Source organism: Charadrius vociferus, unplaced genomic scaffold (assembly GCF_000708025.1).
Source record: "Charadrius vociferus isolate BGI_N301 unplaced genomic scaffold, ASM70802v2 scaffold885, whole genome shotgun sequence".
Lineage (NCBI taxonomy): Eukaryota > Metazoa > Chordata > Aves > Charadriiformes > Charadriidae > Charadrius > Charadrius vociferus.
In genome coordinates this window covers 906,526-921,815 of record NW_009648594.1, presented here as the reverse complement: position 1 = coordinate 921,815, position 15,290 = coordinate 906,526, and the positions used below count along the sequence as shown (strand labels likewise).

Here is a 15,290-nt window from a genome sequence, read left to right as displayed (position 1 = left end):
GATGGAAACGCTATCATTTCACTATAACTGTTAGGCACCCTTTAAAAGCAGCAGAGAACAGGAGTTAAAAAAAGAGGTTAAGGGCAGTGGAGAAGGGGAAAGAGGATAAATGAGGGTCTCTCTTTCCAGTTCCTTCACCTATTGGCGCACTTCTGTCTTTGGAAGGATTTCTTCATGGATCCTGCAAAAATATTTCTCTAATGTGTTGTCAAAGCAGTGGATTCTATATTCTGTTTTAATCTAAGCAATACTACAGCAAAAATTATTTTAAAGCCAGTTGTATTCAGTGAGTACTGTGTGTTTCATTTTTTTGGGACACCTGTGTCAGTGCACTTCTATGTTTATGACAAACGTACTGTTTATTTAGTCTGTTTTCCACCTTCTTGTATTAGTAGTTCCTATTTGGAAAAAAAAGAAGTTCCTCCTGAGTATTTATTTGACAATGCTTATGCTATAAATCAGTTTTATACAAAGCTTTAGTCATGCCAGTATTTGGCCTAGATGAAGTCAGCTGGTGTTGGAAGGAGATTTCTATCAGTTGGACAAGGCAAGACTTTTTGTGCTGTTTTTTCTGTGAATAGGCCCAATTTAGCCCCCATGAAAATCTTTAAAAGAAATTCTTCCTGACTTTATGCTCTAGTGTTCCTTGACCTTGCTTACCTAGTGTGTTAGGACCTCCATTCACGCTGTGGCTCTAATGAGGTATGTTCCTCTTGGTGTTGTGACTCACAGCTCTGATCAGTTGCTAACCTCCAAGGCCTAGTTTTGCAAGAAGTTACTGTGAAAAAGTTAGCATTCAACAAAAATTACAATGGGTATCTCTGTCCAGTATCACGAATAGGAAAATTTTGGATTTTTTTCTAGCTGTCTAATGTCTGATGAGAACATTCGGTAATTGATTTTTTTTGTTTGCTTTCTGGTGAACTCTACCCATTTCTTAAATGAGGCACAAACAGCTTCAGGAATTCACTGACATAATGTGAAGAGGAAAAACAGAAAAGCAGATGCTTCGTTCTTGTTCTGCCATTTGCTAGCCTGTGTAGGTGTTTGGCCAGGAGAATCTAATAAAGTAACTACAGCAGCCAAAGATATTAACATTTGGATAATTGCTCCGAAGAAGAACAAAAAAGTGAAATTGGATATTCCCTGGATACAAACTCAAGTGCAATAATACTATCTTAAACTCTTCGTGTGGAAGAAATCCTCTGTGCAGAACCACCTAATCAGTAATAAAATAAGTCATCCAAGACACAATCCATAAACCATTCTTTCTCCATAGAATAGGAATGCATTGCTTGCTAGTGAAATGACCATCCGATGACCGTCTTATAATCTCTCCATCGCTACAGTAGCAGAAAGCAAATGGGAGCAACAGCAAAGGAAAAAGTAGTGGGAGAAGAGGATAGGGATTAGTGGGAATGAAGCCATTGGTTGGCAGCGACACTGCAGCCAAGCCATCTGTTGATGAGAACTCTTGATACAAGTTCAGCGTCCCTTATTCCTGACGCATTTAGACAATAGTGCTCAAATAATGTGAAACAGATGAGACAGCTTTGTTGTGTATGGTCCCACTTACAAACAGAGGTGTTGGCCTAACTTGGGATGTACCCAGGCAGGACAGTAAAATTAACAATGAGTAGCACCTTTGCTCAGCTACCTCTTAATTTCTTGTGGTAAAGTCTTGTTAAAGTTTGAGTACATAGAACGTTTTTCAGTAATGTGGTGTCTTTCGGGTGACAAATCTGATACTGATGTGTGCCTTAAAAGAATTAATTTACAAATTATTTATTTGAATGAATAAACGGATATATTAGTAAGTTTTTAGTGGATTTCAGGAAAGACAACCTTTATCCATCTTATAAAGTCAAGAAGCTGAATCCTTGCTTTTATTGCAAAATTCATTCATAACTATGGAACTGTGACCAGCTTTTCCACAGTATCAGAAGAGATACAATAAATCCAGGTGCAAAGTTGTCCTCCTTGACACTGATGTGAGCATTATAAGAGCTTTTGTCTTTCATGGTTCTTGCTTTGGGGCTTTTGCAAATACTACCTCAACTATGAAATAGTAATGATAAGATTATCATTTTTATGAGAATGCATGAAAGACAGTCAAAAATCGGTTATAGAATTTCATGCTTGTGTGGAATGGAGAGAATGTCCCTCCATCTTCTTTAAAAGACTTAACCCTGGCTGTTTGAATCTAATTAATAATATAAGGGAACTTTTATTCTAAGGCAAGCTAAAGTTGAGTTTTTCTGCAATTCCTGAGGCAATACCCCCTACCCCAGCAATACGTAGGAGGTCCTTTATGAGAATAAAGATGTTATTAAAAAAAAAAAAAAAGAACAAACCAACCAATACCTAGTTTATGAAATTTCTGAAACTGCTGGGAGATCTTCAATATCTGGCCCACAATTATTCTTAATCGTACTGGATTTCTTTTTCACAGTCAGCCAGATTGCACTTACTTTCATAGTTCACCAATTCTGCTTTTCTGACATCAATAAGGAAAAGAAAGTTATGCTCAAATTCCATTTGCAAGTTGAGCTGGTGCTAGTAGTTGCCAGCAATGTAAATTTAACCTCATCAGAAAGTTTGCTAATGAGAAACAACCAAGTGAAAGTAATTAGGTCACCAAAGACTTTAAAGATCTTTATTAGTATGTGTTTGATAGCTCAGTAATTGTCTTCTAATTTAGAAGAGGACCCGAAAGAACCTGTGTATCTGACCTGTACAGAGGCTGATGTTAAGTGAGCCCATTCTGTATTCTCCTGCCTCCTCCCACTTTTCCTCATCTTCTTCCTTTGGTGCTTCTTGCCATTCAAATAGGTTTTTTCCATCCTGAATCGGTCCTTTTGCAGATATCAGAGACTGTTTTGCTTCCATAGTGCAGGGGTGTTTGAATCCACAACTACTACAAATGCTGATAGGAATAATGAAAACTCATAAATGCACTGTATTTTCTTAGACTGCTTGGCTTCTTGGAAGTATTCTCTTGCAGATCTTCAGTCATGTAATCGTAAAAGCATGAGGGTAAACTTTAATTTTATTTTTTGAAGCATTACTGGTTTAAGAATTATTTAGTTAAAATATATTCTATCCTTTCAATATGATTTTTATATTTGGTAAAGGTCTCCTTCCTGCAAAGTGAGATTCAGTATGGTAGTTATTATTATTATTATGTTGCATAGAAATAAATTTTATGGTCATTACTGTGACCAAAAGATTGGTTGCAACTCAGGCCTGTTGGAAGCTGGGACAGACCCTGACAGGCAGGTTAGCTGAATGGCCATAACTCAGCCAGTTTATAATATCCCGCGATTAGTTGGATATTGGAACAGTTTTAATCCTCAGAGAAATCAGCTTTTGGATCAGCTTCCTGCAAGAAGTAAGCCCTTTTTTAAAATGGACCTTGATGAGTTTAGGGACGACAAATTCTGTAATGTTTGTCCAAGTCATCAGAGGTTTTTGGACTTGATGGCCCAGGATGGGACTTTCAGGCTACAGTAGTAAGGAAGGTTGCTCTTCCAGTCTTTCTTTCTTTGTGACTATTTGACATTTTATCAGCTTAGTCTTTTTTCTTTTTATTTTTTTTTTTTGTTTGTGAATTCTCTTTCTGGGAAAAAATTGAGTCCCTCCTATGACATTCTGTTAAAATGGAATTTTATACAGGAGCTCCTGGTTTGCCTCTTAATCAGAAAAGTCCAGGCACATCTGCTCTTTAAGAGCTTTTTGTTGGACCTGGGTGTGGACATAAGGGATGTATCTCAAAGGCAGAGAGGTTGTTCAGGGCACAGGTCATCCATTGGCGTGCAGGGCTGTGGCTGTACCGAGTATACTTCCAGCTTCTGGGTCTCTGTGTTGGTCTCTAGCTAAACTAATTTAATGAAAATCTTAATAAAATAATAAAAAGAAAATAATGAAATATATACAGTATATACAAAACCGTATCGAGCTCCCCAGATGACGATCGTGTCACTGGCTGGCACTGGGAAGGTCCCAGACTGGACTCAGTGACAGAGAGCAACTGGATTCTGGATCTGGATTCAGGAACACACAGATCAGGATCAAAGGCAGATGAACAGAGTCCTCCGTGGATGCCGGCCCTTGAAGAAAGAGCACTGACCCTTTGATCTGTCAGCTTTTATACTGAGCATGAGGCAGATGGGATGGAATACCCTGTTGGTCAGTTTGGGGTCACCTGTCCTGTCCGCTCCTACCCGCGGGTGCGACACCTCTAGGCTTTTCCGCTTCCGACCCTCCAACAGGGCAAATAACGAAGTGAGCTGCCCTTGGGTGTTATAGCTGTAAGTATGAGCAAGAGCCTCTTTGCATAAGATTTCTTGGCATAAATTATTAACAATCAGGTCTTGTCACTCTGGAAGTGGACACTGTCGGACAGATATGCCACTAATTACAGAGAGTTCTGTTAGTTAGAAGAGGCTTAGCTGAAAAGCAAAATTACTAAAAAGAAAGTGGGTTCTGTTTTACCTCAAACCAAGACAGCTTCGCTGCACATTGTTGACTGCAAGAGCAAACTATGTTGGAATGCAGGTGCCTAAAACTGCACAACAATACACCTGTTTGGATTCCAAAACTGTCTATGCAGATAATTTTTAGCTGATGAGAAATTAGTGAAATCACTGGCTTTTAGATTTGTAAGCATTTTTAATGCCTCTTCAGCACCTACGCTTGCATTTAAATATATGAACACCTTTAAAATTTGGTTCCCGATGATATGGTGTCTTGGATTGGGAATATTCAGAGGGGAAATAAGCAAAATAATAGATGAAGGTGAGGTTAGGAGAGCTCTACTTTCCCGTAACTTTTCTTTTATCCCCAGCATGGCACTTTCTCGTGACGCCCCTGACTATATAATGACCCAGTTATAACTCCAAAGATAGGATCACGCTGTGGGAAAGACAGCTGAGGATTGCTATCCATCCCCACCACTAGTGTGGGTGCTAATTACCACTGTGTAGTAATTAACTTGCCTGTGCATCAGTAGACAAAGAAGGTCTGGAAAAAATGTTCCTTCCTTCCTGCCTACCATTCTGTGTGATTTGGAACTATTCTTTGAAGTCAGCTGTGTCCAGGGTTATTGGCAGCTACTTTTGTAGCACGTTGTACAGCCGTAATAGAAGAAAAATTAAAGCAAGCAGTAAAGGGAAAAGGCCATTTTTTGTGGGTTTTTTTCGCTATGTTGCTGCTTTCTTGGATATCATTTTAGGAGGTAAATGCAAGTCTGTTACGCTAAGGAAGCAATTATAATCAGTGAATCTAATGACAAATGATTTAGCTAACTACCCTCATTACAGTGAACATTTGATTACGCTGAATGTAATATTTGTCATTTTAAAGTGTTTCATTTACAATGTAACTTCAGACGGTTTCTCTGTCTGAAGCCTCCTGTATTTATTTTATGGTATAAGTAGCAGTCCACAGAATGATGCAAATTTAATTTCATTCTTTATTCAGGGATGTTATAATCCATGAGGTTTCCATGTTGGTGGGTTTTCTTGTTTCTTTTAATTTTTAAAAAGACAAGAAAAGGAAACTATTTCTGCCCCTAGAATTTATGCAAGTGTAGAACAAAATCTGTCTGAGGAATATAACATCTTTTTTATTTATACACGCACGTATACATGCACAGCAGCCTCTCAAGCTGCAGGCTTCTTGGCAGGCTGATGTTTTCCGTATCCTGTATAATTTAGTCAAAGCAGAAAATAGATGTGATGGCACTCATGGCTTCAGGCTGAACTAAAATTCTCTAATAGTTGCTTTGGTATAAATGAGATACAATGACATAAAGGACATATCCACTTAGAGATAGTTAATTACTATGAAAGAAAGAGCTTGTCTGTCTCTGGAACAAACTGGTGGTTCCTCAAGACAATACCTGCGTTATTGCAAAGACCAGATTATATATCAATTCCTGAACTAAATGCATTAAAATCCACCTTCAAACTGGCAGATTCCTTCCCCCACTGTTTCCAGTGGAAAGCTTTTCCAAACCAAATTGCTCATGTGGTTAAGAAGCTTATGCTGTTTGTCCTTGTGCCGCTGTTGTCCTGTGATTTTAGTCTTGCTCTCCTTTCCCTTGCGTCTATCCACTTCAGAGAGCGAAGTGTTAATGAGCAACATTAACAGTTTTGGTCATTGCCATCAAATTCAGAAAAGAGTAACCCAAGGAGAGTTACAGGTTTCAGAGAGTGATTTTGTGAGAACATTTTCTTTTCAGTGCAGCAGGATATTTATAAAGCAGGTGAAAAACTGTTTTCCTGTTTTCAGTACTAGGTATTTGATACGTTGCTTTGTGTTTAAAAAAGCAACAGTAAAACTGGACCGCAGTGCTACATACACAAATTTATCATGTAGTTTATATAACTATAAAAATTGGAAATCTAATGCCCTTTAGATTTTTAAAATTTGGTTCCGAATGAACTAGATACTTGTGGCTGAACTCTCTTTAAATGCAAAATCTTTATGAAGAAGAGATTGAAAATTAGGCATTCACTCTGAAGGACATAACAAGGAAATAATAGCTAAATTTGTCTCCTGATGAACTTAATGAGAAGCATTTTAGGTAGAACAGAAATTAAGATTCATTGCATTTAAGTGAAGCAAGACCAGAGAGAGAATAGAGAGATCCTGGACAAAGTAAATTAAATTTGTCTAGCTGGTCTAAAAGATATTGCCAGCTGGCTTGAATTTAGCTTGGGTTTTTTCCCCTCTTCTTTCTGTGAGTTTAAATTCATTTTTTCTTTAGACTTTTGACAAAGTATGATCACTATTTATTATAGGTAGTGTTCTGAAATTGAAAATTATGTGTCTTGGTAGATTATATATATGAGTCTTTGCTCACTGAGGTGGGCATCTGCTTCATTCTGCTTTCTTTATCCTCTGCAAACTCAGAGAACATGTATCAGCAGTGATCAGAGGTGAAGCCTTTTCTTTCACTGCTGGTCACGGATAGCAATCCAGCTCAAGCCTGCAGCTTGTACAGGTCCTTGCTGTTGTAGAAACCCTGACCACCCAAGGACTAATTGGCATGTTGTCTTTTTTAACAGTGTATTCTCTGTCTGGAATATCAGGAGCCTAAAACGAGACATCTACTGTCTGAAAGGCAAATGTGGAAGCAATTAGTTAGTACTAATGGGTTCAGTGTGAACTTGGCTGTTTGGATAATGATGGGAGGCAGCTGTAACTGGTCTATGGCCCCAGAACTTCCCTTTCACGTCACAAATAGGATGGTTTCAAGTGGTCTTGGAAGGAGGTAGAGATGTTGGAGACTAGGTTACTGGAAAAATAGGAGTTAAAACGTAGCATGTGAAAAGTGGGCAGTGTTACATGGAGCAAATGGTACTTTTTTGCATTTTTTTGTCATCCATGACTTTCTGTCTTCACATTTCTGTGATCCCCTGCTTGTGTGTTTATGACACAAGAGTGGGGCTGTGATGTGCCTGCTGGGTTAGTAGGGCTGTACCTTTGCAAGCATCCTCCTCAGTTTGCACCTCAGATGCTTGTACTCAATCTAGCACCAATTTCTCAACATGCCCTCTTCACAGACTGGAGAGAGTTTAAATTGGTGGGAGACCAATAGTTTAGCCGGGTGCTGCAGGGTTACAAGAAAATGAAGAGCACTATGAAGAATCACCCCCTCTGTTTCTTAGTCCAGTTTCTTAGGAATTCAGTTTTACAGGATTGAAAGTCTGTATCCCAGCCTATTCCACTAAAGCAGACAGTTTCCAAGAAAGCCCTCAGGTTTCATTTCTTGACACTTTCTTGAAACCCCTCCCCACTTATAGGTATTTCTGTGCATAACTGAATCTAATTATTCTCCTCTTTTCTCTGTGTATTTTGCTCGTCTCACCTTACAGTCACATCCCCAAAGTTCTGTTTGCTTACACTTACAGTAGAGACTGACAAAAGCTGGTTTGTCACTTTGTGCCTGGAGTGAGCCAGGAATCATAGAATCATAGATTCATTTAGGTCGAAAAAGACCCTTAATATCTTTGAGTCCAACCGTTAATGGTGGACTTGGCAGAGCTACATTAAACCATGTCCCTAAGTGCCACATATACACGACTTTTAAATACCTTCAGGGATGGGGACTCAACCACTTCCCTGGGCAGCCTGTTCCAATGCTTGACAACCCTTCCAGTGAAGAAATTTTTCCTAATATCCAAACTAAATCTTCCCTGGCACAACTTGAGGCCATTTCCTCTTGTCCTATTGCTTGTTACTTGGGAGAAGAGACCAACCCCCACCTCACTACAACCTCCTTTCAGGTAGTTGTAGAGAGCTATAAGGTGTCCCCTCAGCCTCCTTTTCTCCAGGCTAAACAACCCCAGTTCCCACAGCCGTTCCTCCTAAGACTTGTTCTCTAGAACCTTCATTGGCTTTGTTGCCCTTCTCTGGACATGCTCCAGCACCTCAATGTCTTTCTTGACGGGGCCCAAAACTGAACACAGTATTCAAGGTTGGGCCTCACCAGTGCCAAATACAAAGGAAGGGCTTACTGAGTTGCTTACGTATGAAATATGAATTACCCATGGTAAGTTCAGAGCCACATGGTGTTAAAATTTTCTGTTCTGCATGTCAGTTTGTATGATAGTTGTGAAAGGTCAAAATATTACTACTTTACTACTAATACTTTCCTAAAAATTCTTTGAGAATTTAAAATCATAGTACTGTCATGAAGGCTTTCTCTTGTTACAATTAAACCTTTCTTTAACTACTACATAGGATTATATCACTGAGAGATGCTAGGACACATTTAAAATCACTAGGTCTGAGTATAGGCTGAGAGAGGGTAGTTATACTTGTTAATTTATCATTTATTGAGATTTACTGTTTTGTGGAAAGAACATGTAAAACACTTAGATTTGTTTTCTGTGGCAGCAAGTAATTTTCTGCAATGGATACTTTGTACTACAGAAACAATTGTATTTATATATATTATATATGTAAAAAAAATGCATTTCCAAATATGTGTGTATACATATATGTAATATGCATGCTATACACGTGCTCACCTATATAATTAACAACCAGATAGCAGAACACAGGATTGTTATTAAAGAAATAAAAATTATGTGCACGTATATTTGCAAATACACAGAAATATTATTTATCTATGTCATAAATACATGCTTTACAGTTTGAGCTGAAGAAAAGAATTAACACATTATGACTCTGCATGTCTGTACTGATGTATGCTTTGCCATGTTGTTGACCATGCTTATCTGCATGATCTTGAATATCTGGTGACCAAGGGGCTGAAAATCAAGTAGAATTAAAATATATTTCCATCCTTCTATTGAAGATAGTATGAATTTATTTATATGTATGTCACAGTGATGAAGAAAATATAAGACTAAATTCTTCTCTGCTATAACATCCAAACAAAAGCTTTCCAGAGCAGAACCCTCAACTTGCCTTTATTTAATGCCATAACCCAATTACTTGCGCTCTCCCATCTCCCCCACTCCAGCCACTTCTTTACTATCCTTGTATTTCAAAGAAAAGATGATCAGCATCAAGGATAACCCTGTGGGCTTCCTAGAACAATAAACTGAGAGTAAGACTAGAAACTTGGCTTTGCTTGAATTATTTGCATGTACAAAGTTCTTCAGGAATGCGTGTCTCTACAGGTTTGGAGCCTCCTTAGGGTTCAATTTTCAATATTTCAAATTTTCAAGATTTTACGTGTCCAGGTCAATTTTGGGGGGTACCCTGTAAAATGCTTCAGTAGAAGCATTTTAGCAGAAGCAGAAGAAAACATCAGTACTTCAGCATCTCCTTTGTACTCAAGTTATGGGAAAACATCTTGGAAAGCATCCATCTTGTGATAGATTTTTCTTTTTGAACCCTAAGGTGTCTGTTACCTCATTCCAGTGTAAGTTTTCCGTGAGACATACTTGTCTCATTATTTGACATTGTTACATAGGGGATATCTTAACAATAGTGGACCACAGCAATAACCCCCTGTAGTTTTAATGCCTATTGGATTTTCTACCTTTTTTTTTGATAGAAAGACTTTTCTGCTACAGTTTAGAGAAATTGTAAGGCTTTTAGAAACAAAACCAGCATCACATTTGCAGACAAAAGTGATTTCATTCTTGTTCATTTCAAATGGATTAGAAAATATTGTCCAAATTGGGCATCATGCCAAGATTGCCATTAACTTTTCCCATAAAATATGATTAAGGACCTTAACAAGCATTTTGTAATTAAGTGAAGTGCTTTGGAAATTTATATGCTGTCCACAGTTTGTCATGTTCTGTAAAATACTGAAGACAGTTTTTATGAAAAGCAATAAAAATAAAGCACTTGAGAAACATCTGGGAGTGTTATCTGATTGGGGGGGAATAGTTTCATTTGTAACAGGATATTTTGATATTTAAAATTAGTGTTGTGTATAGATGATTTTTGTTTGTTCTTTAGGTTAATGAATAATTGACTGAATTAGTGGAGTAATTCCTGTAATTGTATATCCCATCCTAGTGTCCATGTTGCTTCATTTTGTACCCTGAGTTGATTATTTTCTGTGTACTCCATTAATGTGTGTACTGTTCTGTATTTGCTTTCTGGTTTCATTTAATGCAGCTGAATTTGCTGAAATAACAGTCCAAAGAGAATGGGAGTGCTGAGCAGACTCTGAATGAAGCAGATTTTCCTGTGGCATGGCAGGACAAAACATATAGGCTTTCAGTCTGATAATGTTCAGTGGATGGCAGAGTGATGCTTTGTTTTTTAGCTTTGCTAACAAAGAAAAAGGTTGGTCTGTTGCTGCTGAGGTAGCTTTTATGTGCAGTGGCCACTCAAAGTGATTTATGAGTAATTTTCTCTGCAAACCTCTTTTCCTTCCAATAGTCTCCAGCTTCCTTTGACACAGTACATTATGGATCATGCAACGGGCTTAATGGACTAACAGAACTAGATTGGCTTTACTGTGCTTTTTGAGGGGATTAATTCAAACCTTAAATGTGGGGGAAGATGCTTTTCAAAACTGCAGAGTTATGGGAAGCAAAATCTACGAGAATTAAAGGTGGCTGGATTTTTTTATCAGCTCAGTAATTCCGGATTATTGAAGAATAAAAGGCTATTCAAATCTGCGGTCTGCACCCCTGCCCTGCAAAGACGTAACAATGTGAATAACTTCTCTCGGAAATAAAACCATAAGAAAAGGGGGAGAGCAGTTTTTATCCATGTATGTTATATGAATCAATGTTTTCATGACTGGAGGATCCAGGTGATCCTGTAATTTGAGAGTTAGGATGCAGAGATGCATTCTTTTCAGTGATTATTTTGATATTTTGTTGCAACTGAAATTTGGTTACTGCACTCCATAGTTCCAGCCTGGGTCGTGGCTCAGCTGTGACTTTGTCAGATCTCCTCCTTGTGTACAGGCAGTGGAGCTGGATCATAGTGATACCCTGAGGTTTCCTCTGGAGAATCTGGTTGGGTTTTCTTTTGCCCTACATTTTCTGTAGTTCAGTGGGGTTTTTCTTGGTTTGCTTTATTTTAACCTTGGCCAGAATTGCTGCAGTGGTAGCTGTTGCCTGGTTCTCACTGGATGCCTCATCCAGGCAGGGAAGCCTCATCCAGGTGTTTCTATTTTCAGCTGCCCTAGCAGGATTTTAGGAGCTTTTCAACCAGCAGAATGAGTTTTGTGATCAGAGAATCACAGAATGGTTTGGGTTGGAAGGGACATTTAAATATCATCTAGTCCAACCCCCTACCATAGGCAGGGAAAATTTGTTTTCTTCTTAAGTGATGCTGCAGAGGCAGAGAAACTGTGATCTTATCACAGAGATATGTAAGATATTTTCTCTGCCTGTGTTTAATGATAGCTTATTTGTGGTGAGCAATTAATTCGCTTGTAAGGTAGAAAGATAAAAAAATAATTCCTCTAGGGTTGCTGAGTTGAAGGAGATGGGAGAAGAGCTCTGTGCTTCCTCTCTTCCTTTTTAGCATTGAATTAGAGAAGTTTTCATGGTTTAAGAGAGAAGGATAGCATGGAAGCCTTCCTTTGTGCCACACAGAAATTAGCCAACATTTGTCTTTTGAAACCACGCACTTTGCGTTTTTCCATTTTATATACACTTTTTCTGGTACTGTTCATGGGTAAGTTACAGTTACAGAAGGAGCTGGGAGAATGTGGGTTGATGAGCTTTAGTACACGATAGGTAAATCTGATACAGTAAGTATGCTTTCTCTGTCGCATTTGTGTTCTGCAGGTGAATGACAGTTTTCTTTGGCTTTTCCTTCCATGCGCTAACTCATTTTCAAAGAAGTGTGCAGAAATTGTAAAGAAAGTTGGTTTGGTTTTTATTTGCGTATGCACGCACAAGGGCACACATTGTAAGTGCCATTTTGCTTGTATGATGCATATTTGCCCCTAATAGGGGTTTTTGCTTTTCCATTTCTTTTTATATGTATGTGTATGTTTCCTTCGTCTGTACTGCATTTCATGTTTGGGATTCTTGGTTTTACATTATGGCAGTTATATAAAGCTAATATAAAAAAGCTTATAGTGCATGAGGCTCAGGCACTGTTTATATGCCAAGTTTCCTGAAGTTACTATTAAAATCTAGACAGTTGCCACAAACCTTTTCATGGATAGCTTTGGTGGAAATCACTTTCATATCCAGTTCTTTTACTAACTGGATATTAAAATTTTGCACTGTACTGTCAAAAGGCAGAGGGACAGTTTTTGTCTCCAGAACAAAAAATGTTCCTTATTACTTTAAAAGAAAGAGTGATAGTGCCTATTTACCCATGTATTATTCCTTGATCCTCTTTAGCATAAAATAAAATAAAAAAATTAATCCAACTTTAGGATGGTGTCTAAGAATAGTCACTTAGATACATTTTGTTCAGCAGTTTAAACAATTAACAATTTTTGCCTTATTCTGTTTATTCTTTCAGGGCATTCTACCTGGACAAGTCAAACTTGCCTCCAAATTCAACATCTAAAGCAGCTTATATAGATAAGGTAAATAAAAACGTTAAGTACCTAATTAAACTTTGCATGTTACACACTGTGTTATTGTAATCCTTTCCTGAGGCTTTCCTAATTCCATCAAAAAAAAGAATTATTTAAAGCTGGGGCAGGGAGAGGAGGAACTCTCTTGCAGCATTTTGTCCCACCTGTGTTTTAGGGGTATGTGGTGCCATTTGGTTCTGTATCTAAAGCTGTGGCTGGAGGGCATCAATGTTTTTGAGAAGAGGAACTGTAGCTTTCCGAGCAGTGCAATTCCTCCAGGAGGATGTGGGGGGTGGAAGGGTAGGGTAGGGGGAGAGCAGGTGCAGGCAGAAATTCTTTGTTCCGAAAACTGGAAGCGCTGTTCCAAATTAAATACTCCTTCAGCATCCTGCTCAGAAGGCTTTCTTCTGAACCTCCTCATTTGGGCTTTCTTCAAATGCCTTCATCTCTCTTTAAACCTCTGTGACTGAAAGATTTCGGGGGCTATGAAAATGCATTTAATGCTCTGTGCCATTGTTGGAGAGCTAATGCCCATATTGCAGCCCAGTAGCGGGGAAACAAGAAGTTGTTCCGGTCTTGCCCACACTGACTTCAGAAGCGATTCAGCTGCTGTGCCTTGAGAAATACCGTGGTCATCAGCTGAGCCCTGTGACAGACTAAAATTTTATGTCAGTATCATCCAGCATGGGTGATAACAGACTGATAGTTCCTGTTCCTTGGATGCATGCTGGACTGCGTGGGAGGGAAGGAGGACATGTGCCTTGTGCCTCTCCTTCCCTGCTGAGTCAGCAACGGAGCTTTCTAAGCAGCCACAGATGCAGCAGGAGACATGTAGCTTTAGGTGGAGTGCTTGTTACCCCTAAACCTGTTCCCTGTCTATTTCAGTGAAAAGTTCAAGGGCAAGATAAAAGTGCCTCTTAATCCAGACCTGACCAAGGGATGATAGGTTAAGCTAATGCATTTATTTTGCAATTGGAACAGGCTGAGAGTGCATGATCTGTTTGTGGCTGTGCTTTTTGCTCTATTCTCCGTAGCTCTGTGTTAGTAAATGGCACCAGCTAAAATTAATTTAAATGGGTGCAAGATAAACCAATAGGATCTAAACAAAGTTAAATCTGTTTGTGCCCAGGTTTAAATATGCTGGGTGTTATAATTGATTTACTTGACCTCTGTGCTTTCCAATGAAGTAATTTTCATATAGGAGCAAGTGAGGCTGCCATTTCCCTAATTAGTTAAAACTGTCTTTAGGAAACGAACGTGTGTTTCAAAGGGTTTGTTCTTTGATTAGGGCTGGGGAGGTGGGGGGGAGGGAGGGAGTTGGAATCTTTAAGTGTTTCTGGAATAAAGAGAATAGGGAATTTGGAATTATGAGATCTGCAAAACTGTCTTGTGAACATCTCCTTTACACAAAGCACCATGAGATGATGTCTTTTGTTGCTAGACCACTCTTGAAGGTTCCTCTTCTGAGAGCAGCCTTCCACTTGAAGCTACCTTCTTTACTGTGTGTAGCATTTCATTTTCTCTACGGTATTGCTGAGGTTATTGTAAGTCCCACTACAAAGTTAACTGTTCTTGTTTTGTAGTATGTTTTTATCACTTGTGTTCACTTTTATTTTTCCCTGTTGTTAGCCAGGATTAGGAAATAGACATTTGCATAAATGAAGGACAAAGTTTTAATTATAAGTTGATTTTCTCAGCAAGTCAGTTAACCAGTTTTGGCATCCCTCCTGTATAGGCGTACGGTTGTAGGTTGCCTCTTCATGGCTTCCCTTTGTCAATACCATTAATGGAAATGGCACTGATGGTTCTATTCAGTCTATTGCAGTGAAAACACTTCTGTAGACAGGACTGATAATGAAACAGTCAGTGACAGTAAGAATTTAAAAGTTTGAAAAAGTTGTCATAGGTCATGTATCAGAAGACTGTGTCCTCTGTATTTATGGTGTGGAATTCGGCTTCGGCTTTCTCAGCCAGCCCTCCTGTTCCATCTGCATCTGTGATGACCTGCTCTAAAAGAGCATTTCATGTGCTCTCACTAGCAAATATTTAAATCTATCTCTCTCTCTCTTCTTCTCTTGCAGCTGATGAGGCCTCTCAATTGCTTGGATGAACTTTACCGACTGATAGGGTCCTTTATCCGATCCAAGCGCACGGCTGCCTGTGCATACACTGCGTGCAGTGCTTCTGGAGTTGGATTGCTTTCAGTGTCTTCGGAACTCTGTAGCAGGCTTGGAGCTTGTCACATCATTATGTGCAACAGTGGAGTTCACCGGTATGACAGTTTCTTTTCCTC

General features: G+C 38.9%; 1 protein-coding gene across 1 annotated transcript in view; it reads left to right on the top strand.

The window, feature by feature from the left end:
* LOC104287505 (phosphatidylinositol 3,4,5-trisphosphate-dependent Rac exchanger 2 protein-like) overlaps positions 1-15,290 on the top strand; it is a gene marked incomplete at its 5' end in the record, with an annotated part of 76,535 nt that overhangs the window by 38,254 nt on the left and 22,991 nt on the right. The window contains 2 exons of the mRNA XM_009886221.1: positions 12,940-13,006; positions 15,079-15,269. Of these exons, the coding sequence (XP_009884523.1) occupies positions 12,940-13,006; positions 15,079-15,269 (258 nt within the window). The remainder of the gene's footprint in view (positions 1-12,939; positions 13,007-15,078; positions 15,270-15,290) is intronic.